General features: G+C 28.4%; 7 protein-coding genes and 1 long non-coding RNA gene across 9 annotated transcripts; 5 read left to right on the plus strand and 3 right to left on the minus strand.

Moving 5' to 3' along the window:
- Window positions 1-161: 161 nt before the first annotated feature.
- LOC113788790 (uncharacterized) lies at window positions 162-1,587 on the minus strand. Its single transcript, XM_027338243.2, has 2 exons — window positions 711-1,587; window positions 162-618 (listed from the first exon to the last, which is right to left on the minus strand). The coding sequence occupies exons 1-2, from the start codon at window positions 1,022-1,024 to the stop codon at window positions 510-512; spliced, it is 423 nt and encodes a 140-aa protein (XP_027194044.1). The 5' UTR covers window positions 1,025-1,587; the 3' UTR covers window positions 162-509.
- Window positions 1,588-2,969: 1,382 nt separating this feature from the next.
- LOC113788793 (zinc finger C4H2 domain-containing protein) lies at window positions 2,970-4,347 on the plus strand. The gene has a single exon (XM_027338247.2). The coding sequence runs from the start codon at window positions 3,189-3,191 to the stop codon at window positions 4,200-4,202; it is 1,014 nt and encodes a 337-aa protein (XP_027194048.2). The 5' UTR covers window positions 2,970-3,188; the 3' UTR covers window positions 4,203-4,347.
- Window positions 4,348-4,401: 54 nt separating this feature from the next.
- Window positions 4,402-5,565, plus strand: LOC113788796 (uncharacterized). The gene is made up of 3 exons (XM_027338250.2): window positions 4,402-4,590; window positions 4,662-4,814; window positions 4,884-5,565. Exons 1-3 carry the CDS (start codon window positions 4,402-4,404, stop codon window positions 5,064-5,066), a joined length of 525 nt encoding a protein of 174 aa, XP_027194051.1. The 3' UTR covers window positions 5,067-5,565.
- Window positions 5,416-6,873, minus strand: LOC113788785 (uncharacterized). Its single transcript, XM_027338239.2, has 2 exons — window positions 5,993-6,873; window positions 5,416-5,873 (listed from the first exon to the last, which is right to left on the minus strand). Exons 1-2 carry the CDS (start codon window positions 6,351-6,353, stop codon window positions 5,773-5,775), a joined length of 462 nt encoding a protein of 153 aa, XP_027194040.2. The 5' UTR covers window positions 6,354-6,873; the 3' UTR covers window positions 5,416-5,772.
- A 3,674-nt stretch (window positions 6,874-10,547) lies between these two features.
- Window positions 10,548-12,155, minus strand: LOC142644951 (uncharacterized). The gene is made up of 3 exons (XR_012846167.1): window positions 11,719-12,155; window positions 10,916-11,627; window positions 10,548-10,801 (listed from the first exon to the last, which is right to left on the minus strand). It is a non-coding gene; the product is annotated as an uncharacterized LOC142644951 (long non-coding RNA).
- ProRS-m (prolyl-tRNA synthetase 2-like protein, mitochondrial) lies at window positions 12,130-14,385 on the plus strand. Of its 2 annotated transcripts, none has more exons than XM_075819816.1 (6): window positions 12,130-12,588; window positions 12,659-12,910; window positions 12,981-13,134; window positions 13,214-13,321; window positions 13,403-13,703; window positions 13,787-14,385. In XM_075819816.1, exons 1-6 carry the CDS (start codon window positions 12,202-12,204, stop codon window positions 14,370-14,372), a joined length of 1,788 nt encoding a protein of 595 aa, XP_075675931.1. In that variant the 5' UTR covers window positions 12,130-12,201; the 3' UTR covers window positions 14,373-14,385. The 2 variants fall into 2 exon arrangements, with proteins under 2 accessions (XP_075675931.1, XP_027194041.2); XM_027338240.2 differs by having other exon boundaries at window positions 12,131-12,588; window positions 13,400-13,703.
- A 184-nt stretch (window positions 14,386-14,569) lies between these two features.
- LOC113788787 (lysosomal acid lipase/cholesteryl ester hydrolase-like) lies at window positions 14,570-16,625 on the plus strand. Its single transcript, XM_027338241.2, has 3 exons — window positions 14,570-15,084; window positions 15,167-15,840; window positions 15,910-16,625. Exons 1-3 carry the CDS (start codon window positions 14,800-14,802, stop codon window positions 16,439-16,441), a joined length of 1,491 nt encoding a protein of 496 aa, XP_027194042.2. The 5' UTR covers window positions 14,570-14,799; the 3' UTR covers window positions 16,442-16,625.
- Window positions 16,626-17,947: 1,322 nt separating this feature from the next.
- On the plus strand, window positions 17,948-19,436 carry LOC113788792 (motile sperm domain-containing protein 2-like). Its single transcript, XM_027338245.2, has one exon. It carries the CDS (start codon window positions 18,343-18,345, stop codon window positions 19,177-19,179), a length of 837 nt encoding a protein of 278 aa, XP_027194046.2. The 5' UTR covers window positions 17,948-18,342; the 3' UTR covers window positions 19,180-19,436.
- The last annotated feature ends 203 nt before the right edge of the window (window positions 19,437-19,639 follow it).

Raw genomic sequence — 19,639 nt, forward strand, 5'->3', positions numbered from 1 at the left:
AAGAACGCGAGGGAAAAAAAATTGAGCGAATTTTTTTTTCGGTTACCGTTCATAATGTACGTTTGCTTTTTTCATAATTTTTGTTGGCGCCATTTTTTCCAATTTCTTTTCATTCTTTTTTCGCTATTTTTTCATTTGAAAAATTTTTTGAAATTTTAAATAAAAATTTTATTTACGAATGAAAAATTGAAAAATTATTTTGATTGGAATTACGAAGGGGAAAATTATTTTTTCAATTTTGTTTTTTCAAATGCAAAAAAAATAAAAAAATCATCAGGACAGCGTACGCCATCTATCGATCAATCGTGGGAAAAATGTTTTTTTTTTTGAAATGTGGATTTTTTTTTTTGTTTTGAATCAAGAAAATGCCATCATCGTTATCAGGGATAAATTTAGAAATTTTTTTTGTTTATTAACCATTCGTACCCATCATTATCATTTAGAAGCCAAAAAAAAGCGATTTCGGTCACCAATTTCATCATCATCATCGATTATCATCATCACCAGATTCAGGTATTTATCAAATTATTTTGTGTTGATTTACAACGATAAACAAATGAATAAATGGATAAATCATCTGTATCATGTACACAATATTGTCCAATTGAACATTGACATCTTGGGGGAGAGAGGGGGAAACAGGGGGAGAGGGGAGAAAAATTTGAAATTAATTTTTGACTTTTGACTTTTTGAATGAAAAAAAAACTTACGAACTAAATACAAAATATGATGGTATTTTACGAAATTGTTCCGGTCGAAATACTTCCCAACCACATGGTTGAAAAATATTACAAAAAGGTTTTTCCGATGTTATCATTGTTGTTGTTGTTGATGCTGCTGCTGATGATGGCAATGATGATGATAAAAATAGACGATTATCATCCTTTGATATTTTCGAAATTGTTTGTGATGATGATTGTAATGGTAATGATAATGATAATGGTATCATCATTATATTTGTGACGATTATGGTCAACATTATTATCAATAATGTTGGCCAAATTGATACAATTTTCATTAGCATCTTTTCAGTTTTTCGCAGAATTTTTCGCTACAAAATCTCGCCAATTACACACCTGTACGATAGTAGTTGATTGATCGGTTGTTAATTATCAACAATGCAAAAACAAATGACGAAAATTGATTGATTGATTGAAAATCGAAATATCGAAAGTCGTTGTTTGTTTTGTTTGGACAAACGGGATTTATTTATTTTTTTCTTCCATTCAACCAATCCTATTTATAGTCTCTCAGTGTGATTTGATGATCATCAGAAAAAAAAGTAAAAGTAAAAGTAGCGAAAAAAAAATGTAGCAAAAAAAAACGAACGAACGAAAAAAAAACCAATTTTTGCTTCATTTCGTTCTTCAATGATGTCTTACTGTTGATGGAAATGATCCATTTTTTTTTGCTTGGTTCCTAGGATTTGGCTGCTATCATCATCTTCATCATCATCATTGATGAGGATGATGTTCTCAATTTTTTTTCTGGTTACTGGTTACTGTTGTCTTTAATAACTAGCCGAAACCAGAATAAAACTGGTGAGAATGGAAAAAATTTTCTTTTAACTATATTGATTTTCTTGTTTGAGATAAGAATAGAAAATGGAAAAAGAAAATAGAATCTGGTTGTAGGTGTGTGTGTGGGTTGCAGCTTATGCTGGTTTCTTTTTTTTTTTTTTTTGGTTATTGGAAAAAAAACAGAAGAAGAACGACGACCAACCAACCGGATATCCAATCACATGATGATGATAATTTGGAAATTAAAAGATCATTTTTCAGGTTTGAATAAGGTAGTTAGTTTGTTGTTTGTTTGTTGTCTTTTTTTGATTAAAAAATGAATTAGTAATGAGTTTTTTTTCAGTTGTTGATGGATGATAAACACACCAACGCAATTTTTCTTTTGTTTTCATTTGTTTGTTTTTTTCTCAAGAATTATCCATGGATCAAAACATCATTCCATCGTAAGAATCAACAATATCAATCGATAATGAATCCTTAGTAGTAGTTTTGATTGATCAAGATGATTTCCAAAAAAACTGATTCATTCCATGATATCAAATGTCCCCTCTCATTTTATCAATTTTTTTTGTTTGTTATAACGGACATTGGTCAATAACAAACCAATCGACAACAACATCTTTTGAACTAATCACGATAGAATATTGGATTCTTTATTCTGAAATCTGAAAAAAACCGCCTACATTGATCGCACAAGTTGGCTTCCTTTCAATCGATCGGTTTTTGTTTACCCTGATTTCCGTTTTCCATATTTTTTTTGGCTTTTTTTGCTTAAATTAAAAAAAAACGTTTTTTTTGATCAAAGTTTAAAAAAGTAGCAAAAAAAAATTGTACTTTTTCATCACCTTTTTCAAAAAAATTGTTAATCAATTTTTGTTGGATGGTGTTCGTGCTCAAGTGCACAGATTAATGTATTTTTTTTCATTCGTAAAAAAAACTACTATCGGGATCGATCAATCAACAATCGATATTGTTGTCCATCCATTTTGTTGATTATTGCTATGTAACCATATCATCATATCATAACCTTTGACATTCATTTGTTTGGAATTTGAACCGACCAACAACAGCAGCAATTTTTATTATTGAAAAACAGTGAAAAAGACGTAGGTCAGTGAATGATGATCGTAAAAAAATACATCAGATTTACGTGAAAAGATTTTCGGAAAAAAAGATTTTTTTCTTTTGAAAATTTTATGACTTTTTTTTGAAATAAAAATTCGGAGGGTGTAACACCGCACACTGACATGCACACACACTGACACACACATTCAAATACTGCTAGAATTTTTTTTCCAAAAATAATTCCAAAAGCTCCACCTATTTGCTAGCGTTAAACTTTACTACTACCTTTTTTTTTGAATTTTTAAAAATACCGAGGATCTTAGGGTTTTTTTCTGGATCTATTATCCTCAACATTATTCTATACTACTACCCCTTGATTGATGGATGGTGCTCCTTGTTTTTTTCCCGTTTTGTATTCGGTTTATGATGATAATGGAGGGGGTTAAAGTGGATTCTTTATTTTTATGTTTCCAATTTGGCCATTGACATTCGATGAATTTTTTTTTCTGAAGTGAATTTTTTATCTTTTTTGATTGATTTTATCGTGTTTTCTTCTTCTTAATCACCTAAATATACTCATCATCATTTGGATCTCTCTTGGAAATGACCGAAAAAGAATTAATCGTTATGAATAAATTAGAATATTTAAAAGAAATACGTTATCGTATGCAAGAAATTGATCGTATGCGTTCATCAATCAATGAAGAATTAGATCTAGTCAATGTTGAAGAAAAATGTCTGCAAGAATATCGTCGTGAAATGGATTCATTGTATCAAGAAAAAATGACACATGTAGAAGAATTACGACAAATACATTCGGATATTAATATGTTGGAAAATGTTCTGAAACAATCGGAAGAAGATCGTAATCGTCATGTTGATAATGTTAAACGTTTACATCATCATTTACAACAAATGAAAGATGGTGTTGAAAAAATGCGTTCCGAAATTGGCTTGCCTAGAATGCAAGAAAATTTAACCAATCAAAATAATCAAAAAGATGAAGATGCATTAATGTTGGATAAACTGGATTTGGTATTAGATGCAGCCGCAAAACGTCATGGTAATAATAATTCATCTGGATATTTGAAAGGTGAATTTGAATTAAAAGCAACAACAATGGATCCATTAGTTGCTAAACAATTATCATCATCATCATCGAATAATCCATCGACAAATGTTGGTTCAGGTTCGACTGGATCGACAAATAAACCATTTGCTGATAATACAAATACATCGGCAACAAATTCATCTGGACCTAAATCTTCTGGTGCTGGTGGTGGATATTCATCATCATTAGCATCATTAATGTCCGGTTTTCAAGATCTTCATACTGGTGGATCACGTACAAGTGGACAATCAATGGCCCAAAGTTTAGGATCATATAATGATCATCATCATGGTACATCATCTGCATCTGCATCCGCATCATCTGTTGTACCAAATTCCGTTGCATCAGCTGCAGCAGCAGCTGCATTTCGTCAACAACCACCACCAATGAAATCATGTCTTTCTTGTCATCAACAAATTCATCGTAATGCACCAATTTGTCCATTATGTAAAGCTAAAAGTCGTAGCCGTCATCCAAAACGACGTAATCAACCGAAACAAAATTAGAAAATTTTTTCGTTTCTTTAAAATTCTTTTATAATCTTATATAATCAATCATTGATCAGATAATCTCATTTTTTTAAATTAGTTTTGAATTTGCATGTAATCTTTTTTTGGAAAAAAAATAAATATTTCCTATGATTGCCATCTAGCGGCTTGGAATTGAATTGAATGCTAACCAAAACAAATTACATGTTCGAATCGAATGAAATTTTTTTTTCAAAAAATGAAAACAAATCAAAAATTAGCATTACGTTGTTCAATTTTATCCGGTTTATTTGCATCGTTAGCATCGGTTTTTGGTAAAATTGCAACATCATCAAAGATATGTCAATCATATTTACAATCAATATTATCAATATATTTCAATGATGATGATTCAATCGAAATTCAGGTAAATATCTATTGTATTTTAGTTATCAGATAACCGAAATTGTTTTTCTTTCGTAATGTTTTTTTTACAAGATATGGCTTATACGAGCGATTCAAATCCTAGCATTTGCCGCAATGATACTAGTCAATTCAATAATGTGGACACAATTTTCATTAGCATTAGCACATTCTCGGTATACAATACAGGTAACCACAGTGAATACGGTTACAAATTTTATCTGTTCAGTATGTATTGAAAAAAATTATCTATAAAACCTTGTTTTTTGTTACCTCTCTTTCTCTCCTCTATCCAAGGCAATATTCGGTATAATTATTTTCAATGAAACAATAACAATTCAATGGACAATCGGTATAACATTGATTCTAATTGGAATCATATTATTAAAACGAAACGATACATCGATTATTAATCGTTCATCTAATTCGATTTTGAATTCGAATTCGAATACTAAATTAACATTCGAAAAAGAAGAATAATTCGTAATCAATTTTTGGTTTTAATAAATAAATTTTAATCAATTTTTCACTCAAAAATTATTGAAATAATGTTTATCATTTTTTGTTTTCAAATTCAATTTCATAATAATAATGATGTTTGATTCAAATATTGATTTTTTGTTTCTCTCAACAAATTCTTATTATTTGTTTTAAAATCTTCATTGGGGATTAATAATCACGAGGTAAGCAAATGATGCACACACACAAACAAAAAAAACAGTTGATAATGGTGATGAGTATTGATGATTGATTGATTGATTGATGATCAAATGTTTCGAAAGACAAAGAAGAAGACCAAGATGAATAAAAATACTTTCAATCAATCAGATTCGGTGGGTTAATTAAATTTTAATAAAAATTTCTTTTCTTTTTTTTTCTTAACAGCCGAGAAAAAAAATTGTACGCTTCTTCAGCATCGTTTCAAAAATCAAAACAAAAAAATCACAAATTAAATTTCAAAAAAAAATATAAACAAAATGCGAAATAATGAATAGGATGTGGAGAGAAATGAAATGAAAATCAAAAATCAATCAATCAATCGATAATGATGATGATGATACTTGGAATGTATTTTGTTTTGGAAATGTGTTATGGATTCAAAAAAATTATCAATCAATTAAGGGGATATTGTGTTGATGTGTGTGTGTGTGTGTTTGGTTTGTTGTTTGTTTGGACTTTGATTCTCTTAACCAGATTTTTGCATCTTTTCACGAAATGATGAAAAATCAAAATTTTTTCCTTTATTAATATGTAGAATATAATCGGGTAGATCGACACCCATGGCGGCTATTTTGTCAATAGATTGGAGAAAAAAGAGAGAAAAAAAATTTGAAAATTAAAATTTTGAAAAATTAAAAATTCATTCAACAACGAAAACAACAAGAAGAAAAAAAATAATAATTTACCTGCACGTTTATTGCTTTTAACATTTAAAAATTTTCTTACACGTATTTGACTGGATTTAGCTAATAATTCATCAATAATACGTGTTAAATGATTATGATCCATATCGAATAGATCTAACATTTCTGGTTCATTTTCAATTAATTGTTGTAAACGATTATATAATAATATTGATTTTAATGAATTTGAATCCAATGGTACGATCATATCTTCACCACTACTGCCACCACCACCACTACCACCACCAACAACATTATTATCTTGAATTGGTGTGGCCATCGTAACCATAATCATCATCATTATGATGGCCATTATTGATGCCATCATTTGATTTTTATCAATTTTTGATTGTTGAATTTGCATTATTATTTTTTGTTTTTGTTTGTTGAAATTTTTTGAGACACAAAACAAAACACAGTGAAAAAAGAAGGATGATTCACAATTCAGAAACGAGAGAGAGAGAGAGAGAGAGAAAAAAATTCACTTGTTTTTTCAAATGGGAAAAATTCAGAATATATATTGTTTGTCGCTTTCAATTCAAAATTTTGGTTTGAAAAATATCTTCGATTTTTGGGGGTATTTATATATAGGCAAACCCAAAAACAAAAACGACAACGACGATTAACAGACTACTGTCGGAAGGAGTGGCGCCCAATCATCGATGATGGGTGGGATGGGGGTGGAAAAGGGGTGGTATTTTTCATTTTTAACAAATGATTAGATATATGAATGATGGTGGTGGTTGGTTGGTTGGTTGGTTGATATGCGTGTTTCATTCATGTCATGAATCAACCAATCAATCAACTAAACAAAAAATATAAAAACAATAAATGTGGGTGGAGGGGAAGAAGGTGTTAACCTGGGAGATTTTCGTTCATATTTTTTGAAATATATGTATGAAATAATGAATGTCAAGGCATCATTGCATCCAAACATCATCAGATGATGAAATATAGAGTGAAAAAAATATTTTTGATCTGGTTTCCATTATCTGATGATCGGTTTGAAATGACAGTTTCATCATCATTTTTGGATCAATTAATAATCAATTATAGTCGATTATTCGATAGATAGAGAGAGAGAGAGAGAGAGAGAGAGAGAGAGAGAGAGAGAGAGAGAGAGAGAGAGAGAGAGAGAGAGAGAGAAACAATGTTATTTAGATCTGTCAGAATTTTTTTCTCTAGTCTAGTTTAGTTTAGCTTTAGTTTATAATGAATTATACTTGATTATTTTTATGTTTTTTTTTTTTCAATGGAATTTTTGTGTGCAATGTAGAATGTGTCATCTTTTCTTGCGAAATTCTGATGCAATCTTCTGTCGTCAATTAGGCTGAAGAAGAAATTCAAATTAACTTTAGATAATTATCGATCTCGAAATAATGTTGTTTCGTTCATTCTTTCACTCGACCCCTTTCAACACCAAATTTTTTGTTTTTTTTTTAAAAAAAAGGAAAAACAAAACAAAATTAAAACAAAACAAAACAAACAAAAGCGGAATGAAGCAGTTCAAACTGATTGATTTCTCAAAAAAAAAAGAAAAACATGTTTTTTTTACTATTATCAAAAAATGAAAAATTTTCAATTCCAGATATGAAATGAACGATGAAATAAAATCTGACGAAGAAAAAAAACTTATCGATTTTGATATCGATTTCAGTTTTATTATTATTATTATTATATACCCTCATCCTCATCATCATTAGCTTATTTGAAATGTTTATGTTGTTGTTGTTGTTGTCAATCAATCCTAATGGTTGATAATTTTATCATCATTCAGTAAAAATTTTGATGCATCATCAGTAAATTGAATTGAATTGATTGATTTGATTCGAAGATGATATTGAAGTGAAATTGAAAATGAAAAAATTTCATCTGAAAAAAAATTAACACACGGTGGACACTTGATGAAATGTAAAATCAGATTTTTATCGATTTTCTTATTAATAACTAAATATCCATTTTTTCGGGTTTTTTTTGGCTTTTTCTGTCGCTGTTGTTGTTGAACAACCTTGACATAATGATTATCATTTGATGGCCAAATAATCTATTTTTAAAGTTTTTATCAATCAAAAGCGAAAATAAAAATATTGTACACTCTTTTTTTTTTCGCATATCATGTGGTTCAACAAACAAACAACAACGGTAATCTTGAAATGTTGGACATTTGATTATCAATCATAAATTCTTCGAAACCTGAGATTTCAATGTTTTTTTTCTTTCGAATCGAAATCTATTTCCATCCTTTTCACTTTTAGGTCCAACAAAACCTTTATAACATTTTTTGAATTCCATTTTTAGCATATTTTTTTTTTGGTTTCCAAAAGCACTTTGATTTTTTGTTTTTCATTTGATTTGATAAATCATAAAATCACTCATCAAATTGACGAAAACAAAAAATAAATTTTGTTTTCGTTCAAAGCCAAATCTTGTTTTTTCCATTTGATTTGGGTTGCTTTGGTGATTGTTGTTGTTGTTGTCGTCGATTGTCGATTAATGTTGATGATGATTTTGTCTGGCTTGAATAATTTGATATAATCCTAATTAAAGAGAATGATCGAGAAAAAATCCAAAACTCAAAATAAAAAAATTCAGATTGAATTTAGCCAAAAATGTGCTTTTTTGACAGGTGATGATGATGATGATGATACGATGATTAGATGGTCCGGAAGACGTTTATCCAAAACCATATTAGATAATAACAGCAGCAGCAGTATCAGCAGTGAAAATGATTGATGATGTAAATCTTGATTTTCATTCACAAATTCAATAAAAATTATTATCGATGATTGTTTTCACGTGATCGAATTTGATTTCAAAATTGAATATTGCGTATTTTAAATGTTTGAATTTTTTTTTTAGTCTCCTATCGGCCAAACACCGTTTGTTCATATGTATCTTTGGGTCTCTTTTTCTTCCAAATATCTTCGACAAAATTGACAAATCTGTTTTTGTTGAATGAATTGATTTTTATTGATGGATGATTTTTTCACCATTTGTATTTCCAATTTACAATCGAATATTATTGAACTTGTTGATAAAATCTATCATATTTACGAATCAATTTTCTTTCTTGTTTTGAAATCATCATCATCATGATTATAATTGATTAATTTTGGTTGGGAAAAATGAATCTTTCAGTTTCTTTTTGTTTTGGGTTTTCAAAATGTCTTTTTTCCATTTCATTTCTGCCAAATGGCCAAAACATAAGTTTTTTTCTGATGAACTGATTTTCATTTTTGTTGATTGGTTGAGGAGAAAATAAAAACATGAACAAAGATTTCATTGTAAAAGATCTTTCGTTTTTCTCTGGTACATTTTGGCCATCAGAAAACAATAATCTTTTTTTTCTTTTTTTTCTCTTCAAAAATCTGGAGAAAAATTCCCAATTTTGTACGATTTGAATATTTTTCGATTTTGAATTTTCCAAATGATGGACATTTCATTTCATTTTATTCAAATGTCTAAATTCCAGATGATTGACATTAAACGGATGACCTAGAAACCGAATAATAATAAAAAAAACCCAAATTATTAGATAAATTTAATTAATCAATTCAAGGAATGTCTGTTGTATCTTTCTTGTTCATTGTCATGTTAAGCGTATGTGACAGCCACAAACAAACAAACAAACAAAAACATCAATGGAAATTATCATGTCAAAAAAAACAAATGAAAATTTGAGGGAAAAAACCCCGAATGATAAATTTTGACCAGCCAAAAAAACAAAATGAAAAAGAACATAATCATAATCATTTTTGGTCCAAAAAATTAATGAAAATAATTTGTCAATTTATGGATGATTCATGATCGACAAAGATATTTCAACAACAAAAAACAAAAAACAAAGAAAAAAAATATTAATATTGAAATCGATATCTGGATTCTGTCGAAGGAAAAAAACGTTCGAATTGTCGAAACGTTCGAATTATTCGTTCGATTTACGTCATATTTCTTTTTTTTTTGTTTGTCACAAAAGTTTCTGGAAAGTTTTTCTTCTTTTTTCCAAAATATAATTGGCTGACATTTTTATCATCATCATTATCGTTTACTCGATGAATTTGATTTGTAAAAGAAAAAAGTTTTCAATTTTTTTAAAAAATTAAGATTTTTTTTTTGCTAAAAGCAATTTTCGTTTGGAAAAAAATGACAAACTAATTAGTGATTTTTTTTTGTTGGAAAAAAAATTGATAAAGATTTTTTTTTTTTTTGCTGGTTGAAATTTGAAACTTAAAAATCTTATCATCATAATAAGTGATCCAATTAATTTTGCAAAATATTCAATTTTTTTTTTGTTTCAAGTTTTTGGAAACAAAGAAAAAAATTCGAGTGTCGATCGATCTTTTTTAAAAAATTTTCCGGAATTTAAATTTTCGTCAAAAAAAAAAAATCATCCGGCTATTTGTAATCAACGAAATTTGCCAGCGCGGGTTACCTTTTTTTTTTGATAAAAAAAAAGTTCATTGAGTTATGAAGAGAATAGAAAAGGAATTGAACTTGGAAATAAACTTGGTTCAAAATGAAACAAAAAAAAAAAAACAAAAAGAAAAGTAACAAAAAAAAAACAAAAAGAAAAGTAACGAAAAAAAATCCTGATCATTTTGGCTTAATCCAGCTAAATATCGATGATAATGGTTGGCATATTATCATCAAAAAGGAAGAAACATGACATTGAATCCGGTTTGAATCGGTTTTTTGTTTGTTTGTTTGTTTCGTTCATTCATAATCAAATCATTCCATTTTTTTTCTCATTTCACATCATCGTCATCAGTTTTTTTTTGTTCAACCAAAAAATGAATCACATCGATGAAAAATCTGTGAAAAAGAAAGAAGGAAAATAAAACTGATTAGCCGCATAATTGAAAAACATTGATGATTTTTTTGTTAATCTTGTTGAAGATTTTTTTTTTGTACTAAAATCTTTATCACCGTTATCTGTTTGTTGTGTCACACGCGTAACGTTCATTTTTTTTCGTTAACGACGGAAATCATCATCATCATAATAATCTTTTATCGTTGAGAAACTGAAAAGATTTTCATTCTTTCTCAATTTTTTTTCTTTTTTAAAAAAAACATATTTTTCATTTCGAATGTTTTGTTTTGTTTTTTTGGCATCAAAACTTTTCTTGATCATTCGATTTTTATCTTGACATATCATAATCACAATAATTTTTCTTGAATACAGGGAGGGTTTGATGATTGGATCATATCGATTTTATTTTATTTGATTTGAATTTTCTTGGTTTTTTTTCATCCATTGCCTGATTTAGATTGACTTATTATTAACATGATTTTTCTATTTCGATATCCATAGAAGAAGGAAGAGACTGGATAAATTCAATTATATCGATATTGATTGATCGATTGATTGGGTGAAAAAAAAATTTTCACAGATTTTTAATCGATGATAATGATAATGATTATGCAGATTTGTATCATTTCATAATAAGAAAAATTCATTTTTTTCGAATGAGAAAGAAAAACATGTGCGTTTTTTCCTTTTCAGTTCTTCTGTTCAATCAATCAATTGTTTACATTTTGGTTGGATGTCAAACAGAAGTCAAACAATCATCATCATCCGATTTATAACAATTTGCACTTATGATGATATAAATGAAACATGATGATTATAATGATAAATCTAATACAAACAAAACAAAACAGAAAAATTACAACAAAAAAAAAAAAAAAAATCAAGATCAACAACATATTATATACAATACAATACATACAGAAGAAGAAAAAGAAACAAAAATTGGTTGAATGTTTATTTGGATTAAGATAACATTCATTTTTCTTTGCACTAGTTAACTTTGCAATTCACTGAATGGGTTGATTGGTCGAGGTGGATTTTCTTGTTTGTTTGTTTATTTGTTTTAGTTTTAGTTTCTTCTGATTGTCAAATGAAAGAAACGAGACCAAAAAAACTTGAACTTGTTCAGAATCGGAAGTAAAGGTCAAAATGTTTTTTGTTTCCAAAATTTTTTTTTGTTTTGGCGGAAAATTCGAACGTCAAAAAAATAAATTCGAATTTTTTTTTTTTTTTTGGTTCAAAAATTTTCCAAATTGACCCAACCATTTTCTGGCAGTCGAAATAGTCAAGTTTTTTTTGCATGCATCTGATGCAAAATGTTCGAATAATTTTTTTGAGTATTTTATCGTATTCCATTGAATTGCATGAATTTTGTTGTTGTTGGTGTGGATATGTGCCAGACATGACAATTTTAAATAAATTGAATCGATCAAATTTCATTCGATTACAGGATTTACTCAAAATCGAACAAAAATCGAAATATTTGTTCAATTCAATCGAATCAAACCATAATCATTGGTATCAAGATGGTAAAAAACCTATATCAACTGCAAATCATCATCACCATTCATCTATTTTAAATCATATGAATGATAAAAATCTGAATGATTATTCATATGGTAAACGTGATTACCATCATCATCATAATAATAATCATGTGGTAGATCAACAATGTCAACAAATAATTCGAGGACGATTATATCGTTGGAATGATGTTTTGTTTAGTTCAACATTCAATGAAATTGTTCGTCTTGATTCGTCAATAATCGATGATATTACGCAATATAGTGTAAGTTTATCATATATGATTTTGTTTGGATAAAATATTAATTGTTTGTTTTTGAATAATATGAAAATAGCTATTTCGTGAAAAGAATTTTATCAAATCATTTGATAAAGGATTCTTTTCATTGATGCCATTTGTTGTTCGATCATTAGAACGTCTAATCGATTTAGTTGATCAACAAATGTTTAAAATTGGTGCACAAAAAATTCAAATGCCATCGATTGTTGGTAAACATTTATGGTTACGTTCAGAACGTTGGCAATTATCCGGTCAGGAAATATTTCGTGTTAATGATCGTCATCAATCGGAATATTGCCTGGCACCAGTATGTATACTATCATCATTATCAATCGTTCAATTTGATGATTTTTGTTTGTTTATTTATTTTTTGATAGACACATGAAGAAGTTGTTACACAAATATTAGCATCTTGTAATCAATTATCACATAGACAATTACCAATTTATTTATATCAAATATCACCAAAATATCGTGATGAATTACGTACAAAATTTGGATTATTACGTGCCAGAGAATTTATTATGAAAGGTATGGTTGTTGGTTGTTGATATTGAATAATCATAAATTCTGATAGGAATATTAATTTTTTACAAAACAAAACAAACAGATTTATATACATTCGATAAGGATGAAGATACGGCCAAACAAACATATCAATTGGTCAGTTCAATGTATGAAAATATATTTCGTTTATTAGAATTACCTGTGATTAAAAGTAAGTTGTTTGATTTAAACTTTGAAAATTTTTTTATTAAAATTCAAATAATGAATGTTTTTTGTTTTACCTTTTCAGCAGTTGGATCAGTCGGTACAATTGGTGGTAAACATTCACATGAATTTTTACTTGAAACAAATCTTGGTGAAGATGAAATGTATACATGTTTAAATTGTTCTGAATCATTTAATGCTGAATTATTAGATGATATTAATGATGATCAACAACAACAACAACAACAACCATATTGTTTAAATTGTAAAAGTCATCATTTAACATCGAAACGTCGTGCATTAGAATTGGGACATTCATTTTTATTATCCGATCGTTATTCAAAACGTATGGGTGCCATATATTTAGCTGAACATTCAAATAAACAAATGTATGTTTGTTTGTTTTTTTTTTTTTGAGAAAAAAAACTTGACAATTTTATAATCTTTAATTGCATTTGATCATTATATATAGACCATTACAAATGGGATGCTATGGCTTGGGTATCAGTCGTATATTGGCCGCATCAGTTGAATATCTATCCTGTAAATATCAACAATCATTATCATCGGATTCTGAATCATCGGCACAATCATCATCATCATCGCAATCACAATCAACATCGACGTTATATGATTCAGCATCAAATTCATTATTTTTACGATGGCCAAAATTGATTGTACCATTTAAAATTTGTTTAATATTACCGAAACGTGATAGTAAAGAAGATCGTGGAAAAGGTACAGAATTTTCGATGCATTTAGCCAACGTTATTCGCGATCGTTTTGGTGAAGATATTCTTATTGATGATCGTTCAAATCTGACCATTGGTAAACGTTTATTAACAGCTAAAACAATTGGTATACCATTCATATTGGTAGCCGGTCGTAATATAATCGATGTACGGCCAAAATTTGAAGTATTCGATATGTATAATGTTGGTGATGATTCGATTGATGCCAAACAACAACAACAACAACAAGGTCGTCTAATGACACAGGCAGAAATTCTTGATCATCTTAATATTCATCTAAAACATTTTCAATTGAATAAAGATTGATTGAAATTTTTTTCTAATTTTAGATTAACTAAAATTGTTGTTTTTGGCCATTTGTAGCAAATAGTCATTGATAATGATGATCAATAGATGTCGCTTCAAGCGTTTCGAATCTAAATAACAAAATCGAATGAATAAAGTTCAATTTTTTTTTGGTTGGTTTTTTTGATTGAAAAATTGTTTTTTCAAAAAAGTTTTTCCATTTCGATGATCAGATCGGTATATAAAAATGCAATAATCAACATGCGACCTTGTACAACATTTTTTTTGTCTTTGTTTTTTTGTTCATCCTCCTGAATATGGATTGGTTTGGCTTGGTTTGGTTGGCTGCTGTATAAATCATCATCGGAAGTGATCATTTTTCATCGTTTTTTCAATCCAAACCAATATATTTTTTGATCTGGATTTACATTTCTTTCGAAATTTTTCAATGTCAACAACAATATCGAAAATGAAAAATCCAGATGATCATCGTTCCATTTTCTGTAACCATCAAAACAATGATTCAAAATGTTTATCATCAACAACAACGAAAAAAATCCTAATTGAATGTATACGATATTCGATTCGAATGATAATAATGTTTACCATTATCCTATCGTATATTTTCCTTGTATTATGGTTAATGTTACAATTAACATCGGCAAGTTATTGGAATACATTGTTTCATTTATTACCCGGGTCATTTCGTAATGATGATACTAATCGTAATATTGTAAGTTTTTTTATTTTGTTTCAATTAATTATCGATTATCATTGAAATTGATTGATTCATTACATTCCCATACTGATAATAGTATGAATTGATTGAATCACGTGGTTTTAAATATGAACAACATTTTGTTGAAACAAATGATGGTTATATTCTTCAATTAGTACGTATTATTAATCCATTAATCGCAAATGATGATGAACATTATAATCGTTTAAAACCAATACTATTACATCATGGTTTTCAATGTACTGGTACATCATGGCTTATCGCTCGTAATGGTACATTATTATCGAATGGAATTTTTCAAGAATATTCCGATGAACACGAATCAACTGCTTCGTATGGAAATCGTTTTAATAGTCATCCAACTAAAGATACTATTGGTGATTCATTAGGTTTTGTTCTGGCAACAAAAGGTTACGATGTATGGCTTGCAAATTATCGTGGATCAATTTATTCAACAAATCATACCAGATTACGAACTGATTCATCGGAATTTTGGAAATTTTCAATAGATGAAATGATTTTATATGATTTACCAGCTGAAATTGATTATATTCTGGAAAAAACTCAACGAAAATCATTATCATATATTGGACATTCACAGGGTAATCTAATGATGTTTGGTTTAATGTCGTTAAGTGATTATTATAGTGAACGAATTCGTCCATTTATTGCATTATCACCTGTATTTTATCATGATGGTGGTATACGTTCAGCATTAACACGTTTTATACCATTTATTGGTTATCTTCGGTAAGTTTTTCTTGAAATTTCTTCAATGTCCATTGATCATGTTCGTTGTGTTTTTTTTTGCTTCTACAGATCAAATCCATCGATGGTTCCATTTTCATCGGGAACAAAATCATTTTTTTCAAATGTTTGTGAAAACATTTTAACCAAACAATTATGTTTCAATATGTTTTATCAATTTACTGGAACTATAATGGATAATATAAATCCAAATAGATTGACTGTATTTACATCGAATATTGGTATGGGTTCATCATCATGGAATGCAGCACATTTATTACAATTATATAAACGTTTGGATGGAAATTTTGCATCATTCGATATGGGTGATAGTGTTAAAAATCTTGATCGTTATGGACAATCAGAACCATTTAATTATGATGCTAGTATTATCAATTCTACGAATATTGCACTAATATATACTGAAAATGATTGGTTTAATACTATCGAACAAATTGAAAGATTACGAAAAACATTACCAAAAAAATTAATTGATGATTACCTGATACCAAATGAATGGTATGGACATGTTGATCTATTATGGGGTTATAATGTTGGCAAAATGGTTAATCAAAGAATATTGAATATTTTAAATCATTATTGATTGATTGAATTGAAAATCAATCAATCTATTCAGCCGTCAACAAATATTTTGATTTTGACTAATAAGTAGACAAAAAAAAACTTATGTAAAAACTTATAATTTTTTTCGTATCCTTTTTAAAAAATATTTAGTTTTTTCTTGATTATAAAAAAATAATAATACAAAAAATTTTTAACAATCAAAATGGATTGTGGGGGTGTACAATCAATGATTGATTGATTATTGAAAATTATCATTTTTTTCACAATGAAAAAAAACCAATCAATCAATCAATCGATTTCAATCGAAAGTAGAAATTTTCCATATTTTTTTTAACAAAAAAAATTTCATTTTTGAATATTTAAAAAAATGACGACGACCAATGATAATGATGTGGCATATTCATATCGAATTGCAATGTTTTTTAAGCACATCAAAATGAAATGTTCATTATCATCATCATCATCATTATCGTTGTCGTTGAAATCGGCAAAAGATTATCATTAAAAACTTAATTTCATTTTAATTTCTCTTAATTTGACTTTTTTTTCCCCAGTATCTTTCCCTCATTCATTCTATTTTTAAAAAAAAATTTCAAAAAATGTTTTTCATCGTTTGTACCAAAAACGATTGAATCGTTTATCGTCTTTATCAAATATTAGTCGGTGGTAAATGGATCAATAACAAATCGAATCAATTGATTGGATTTCTTGGATTTTCAAAATATCGTTTTTTTTTTGTTGTTTCAATTTTCCATCGCTCAAGGCTAGTACATTCATGGTTTTCGTGTTTCTGGAAAATGAAAATTCATTCATTCATTCATTGACGTCACACCATTATCGACAAATCTTTTAATTTAACCAATCATCACTAAACCACCCAAAATTAAATTTGATGGATAATTTTGTTGTTGTTGTTGATTTCCAAAACAACAACAACAACAACAACAGATGAATATTCAATAGAATGCAATAGTTTTCTCTCTCTCTCTCTCTCTCATTCTCTCGCCTTCATTTTATATTAATGATGGTTGTTGTTGTTGATTAATCAACCATTTCCAATGTCAAGATCAATCTAATCATCATCATTTCTCCCTCTCTCTCTCTCTCTCTCTCTCTCTGCTGATCATCATTATCAAATGAAAAGAAAAATTTCAGCAACAAACAACAACAATTTTTCATATCTTGTTTTCTCTGTTGAATATATAGACGTCAGATGATTGGTAGCAGACGACAACGTCGAGAATTCATTTTTACAACCAGTTTTCAAAAATGATGTTTTTTTTTCTTTCATTAAGATTAGTTCAACAGTTATTAAATTCTAACAAATAAAAACCCAGAAAAAAAATTGATTTTGCAGTGCAAAAGTGCAAAAATTTCTTGTTGTTTTTCAGATTTTGATTGAATCAAAAAAACAAGGTAAAAGTAGAATCTGAATGCTTTAGGTTGGATAATGAATTTTCTTATTCAATCAATCAATCAATCGATCAACCAATAATCATTAATGATCCAGACTTTGAATCATCAACAACAACCGATTGATTGTTTTTTTTTTGAAAATAAAATATATATCTTTTGGCGTGTGTTTGTGTTAACTAAAAAACAAACATAGATTAATTGTCATTGAACAAAACAGTAAAAATTCATTGTCATCGTTATTTTTGTTTCTGTTTCTGTTCTGTGGTTGCTAATCTAATTGGTTTTAACTCCTTCTTGCTCTCTCTCTCTCTCTGTGTGTGTGCTTATCGCTGAACAAAAAAGATTACCATTCTTATCATCGAAAGTTTTTCTTTCTTTGGTGGTCAATTTTTTTATAACCAGAAAATCATTATTGTCATTATCATTATTCAGCCAGAAAAACTAACGGTTTCGAACCAGAAAGTCTTTTTTTTCAACGAAAAAAACATTGAAAATAAAAATAACATGGCTTTACCACCACCAAATGAAGAAATATTGAAAAAAATTGAACGACTACGACAAAGATTTGAAAAAGAATTAGAACAGAATCAAAATGATTATCATCCAGTGGATATTGAACGTGTACGTACTGAACAATGGCAAGTAGAACGTTTTGCTGCTGATGATATTTATGCTTTGGATGATGATGATGGTCCATTTCAAGCATTATTGAATGCATTAAAATGGAAAAAACAATTCAATGTACATGATCGTACGGAAAAATCTTTTCCGAAAGAATTTTTCGAATTAAACGAAGTAGAAATTCATGGTCGTGATATGGATGGACATTTGATTCAATGGGAAGCAACACGTAATCAACGAAAATTTAAAGAATTAGAAACTGTTGTTCGTGAATTTATTGCATTCTGTTTGGAACGTTTAGATCGTTCAGCTGGACGTGATGGTTTTATCTATGTAACCGATAATGGTGGTGCCGGTTTAGCTAATGTTGATATGGATATTAATCGTTTTAAAATTGCTGCTATTGAACATTATCCAATGGGTTTACGTAAAATGTATGTTGTTGATTTACCATGGTTGCTTAATGGTATTATGTCAATGATATTAGCATTAATGAGTCCAAGATTACGTGCATTAGTACATTATTGTAAAAAAACTGAATTACCGAAATTTATTGATATAAAAGATATACCAGAACGATTGAATGGTAAACGTGATAAACGTTCATATCCAACCGATGCACCACCAATGGAACAAATGACCGAATTAGGTTTGGATGAAAAATTTTTGGATTCATTTTATAAATTGTATAAATTGGAACGTCATCCAATTATTAAATGATTCGATGACGACAGCAACGAAGGAAAAAGAAATTGAATTTGATTCGAGTTGAATAACGGTAATCATTTGGACGAAAAACAATAACAAAAACTTGATTTTTTTTTATTGATATTTTTTCATTTTTATACGTGATTTTTATCTGTTTATCATTGATTTGGCTTTATTTTTGGTGTGAAAATCTATTAAATGAAAACAAAATGAAATAAACAAATTAAAATAATTCAATACAAATAAATTGTAAAATTTTTTGAATTATACGACCAATTTGACATATGAATTGATATGCTTGAAAATATTTAACAATTTTCAAATGATAATAATGTATTAATTGTAATTGTATGATTACGGTTAATAAAGTAATAATAACAAAAATTAATATCATTTGTAAATAACAACGTAATGCTTGATATAGGTAACGTTTTCGATTGAAATTATCAATATTGGCCAATAAATTGAATAG

Source organism: Dermatophagoides pteronyssinus, unplaced genomic scaffold (assembly GCF_027571235.1).
Source record: "Dermatophagoides pteronyssinus isolate colony J.1.1.1.1 unplaced genomic scaffold, Derpt_VIB-CSIC_2022.12 sq0004, whole genome shotgun sequence".
Lineage (NCBI taxonomy): Eukaryota > Metazoa > Arthropoda > Arachnida > Sarcoptiformes > Pyroglyphidae > Dermatophagoides > Dermatophagoides pteronyssinus.

Bases quoted from the DNA above. Each gene is read 5' to 3' on its own strand.
- LOC113788790 (XM_027338243.2), bottom strand. From the start codon at position 1,024: ATGCTAATGAAAATTGTATCAATTTGGCCAACATTATTGATAATAATG. The intron at 619-710 runs GTAAGTTTTTTT...CTCTCCCCCAAG, and splicing joins TCATATTTTGTATTTAGTTC to ATGTCAATGTTCAATTGGAC.
- LOC113788793 (XM_027338247.2), top strand. From the start codon at position 3,189: ATGACCGAAAAAGAATTAATCGTTATGAATAAATTAGAATATTTAAAA.
- LOC113788796 (XM_027338250.2), top strand. From the start codon at position 4,402: ATGAAATTTTTTTTTCAAAAAATGAAAACAAATCAAAAATTAGCATTA. The intron at 4,591-4,661 runs GTAAATATCTAT...TTTTTTTACAAG, and splicing joins ATGATTCAATCGAAATTCAG to ATATGGCTTATACGAGCGAT. The intron at 4,815-4,883 runs GTATGTATTGAA...CCTCTATCCAAG, and splicing joins TTACAAATTTTATCTGTTCA to GCAATATTCGGTATAATTAT.
- LOC113788785 (XM_027338239.2), bottom strand. From the start codon at position 6,353: ATGCAAATTCAACAATCAAAAATTGATAAAAATCAAATGATGGCATCA. The intron at 5,874-5,992 runs GTAAATTATTAT...TTGACAAAATAG, and splicing joins TAAAAGCAATAAACGTGCAG to CCGCCATGGGTGTCGATCTA.
- ProRS-m (XM_027338240.2), top strand. From the start codon at position 12,202: ATGACAATTTTAAATAAATTGAATCGATCAAATTTCATTCGATTACAG. The intron at 12,589-12,658 runs GTAAGTTTATCA...ATATGAAAATAG, and splicing joins ATGATATTACGCAATATAGT to CTATTTCGTGAAAAGAATTT. The intron at 13,322-13,399 runs GTAAGTTGTTTG...TTACCTTTTCAG, and splicing joins AGAATTACCTGTGATTAAAA to CAGTTGGATCAGTCGGTACA.
- LOC113788787 (XM_027338241.2), top strand. From the start codon at position 14,800: ATGTCAACAACAATATCGAAAATGAAAAATCCAGATGATCATCGTTCC. The intron at 15,085-15,166 runs GTAAGTTTTTTT...TACTGATAATAG, and splicing joins ATGATACTAATCGTAATATT to TATGAATTGATTGAATCACG. The intron at 15,841-15,909 runs GTAAGTTTTTCT...TTGCTTCTACAG, and splicing joins CCATTTATTGGTTATCTTCG to ATCAAATCCATCGATGGTTC.
- LOC113788792 (XM_027338245.2), top strand. From the start codon at position 18,343: ATGGCTTTACCACCACCAAATGAAGAAATATTGAAAAAAATTGAACGA.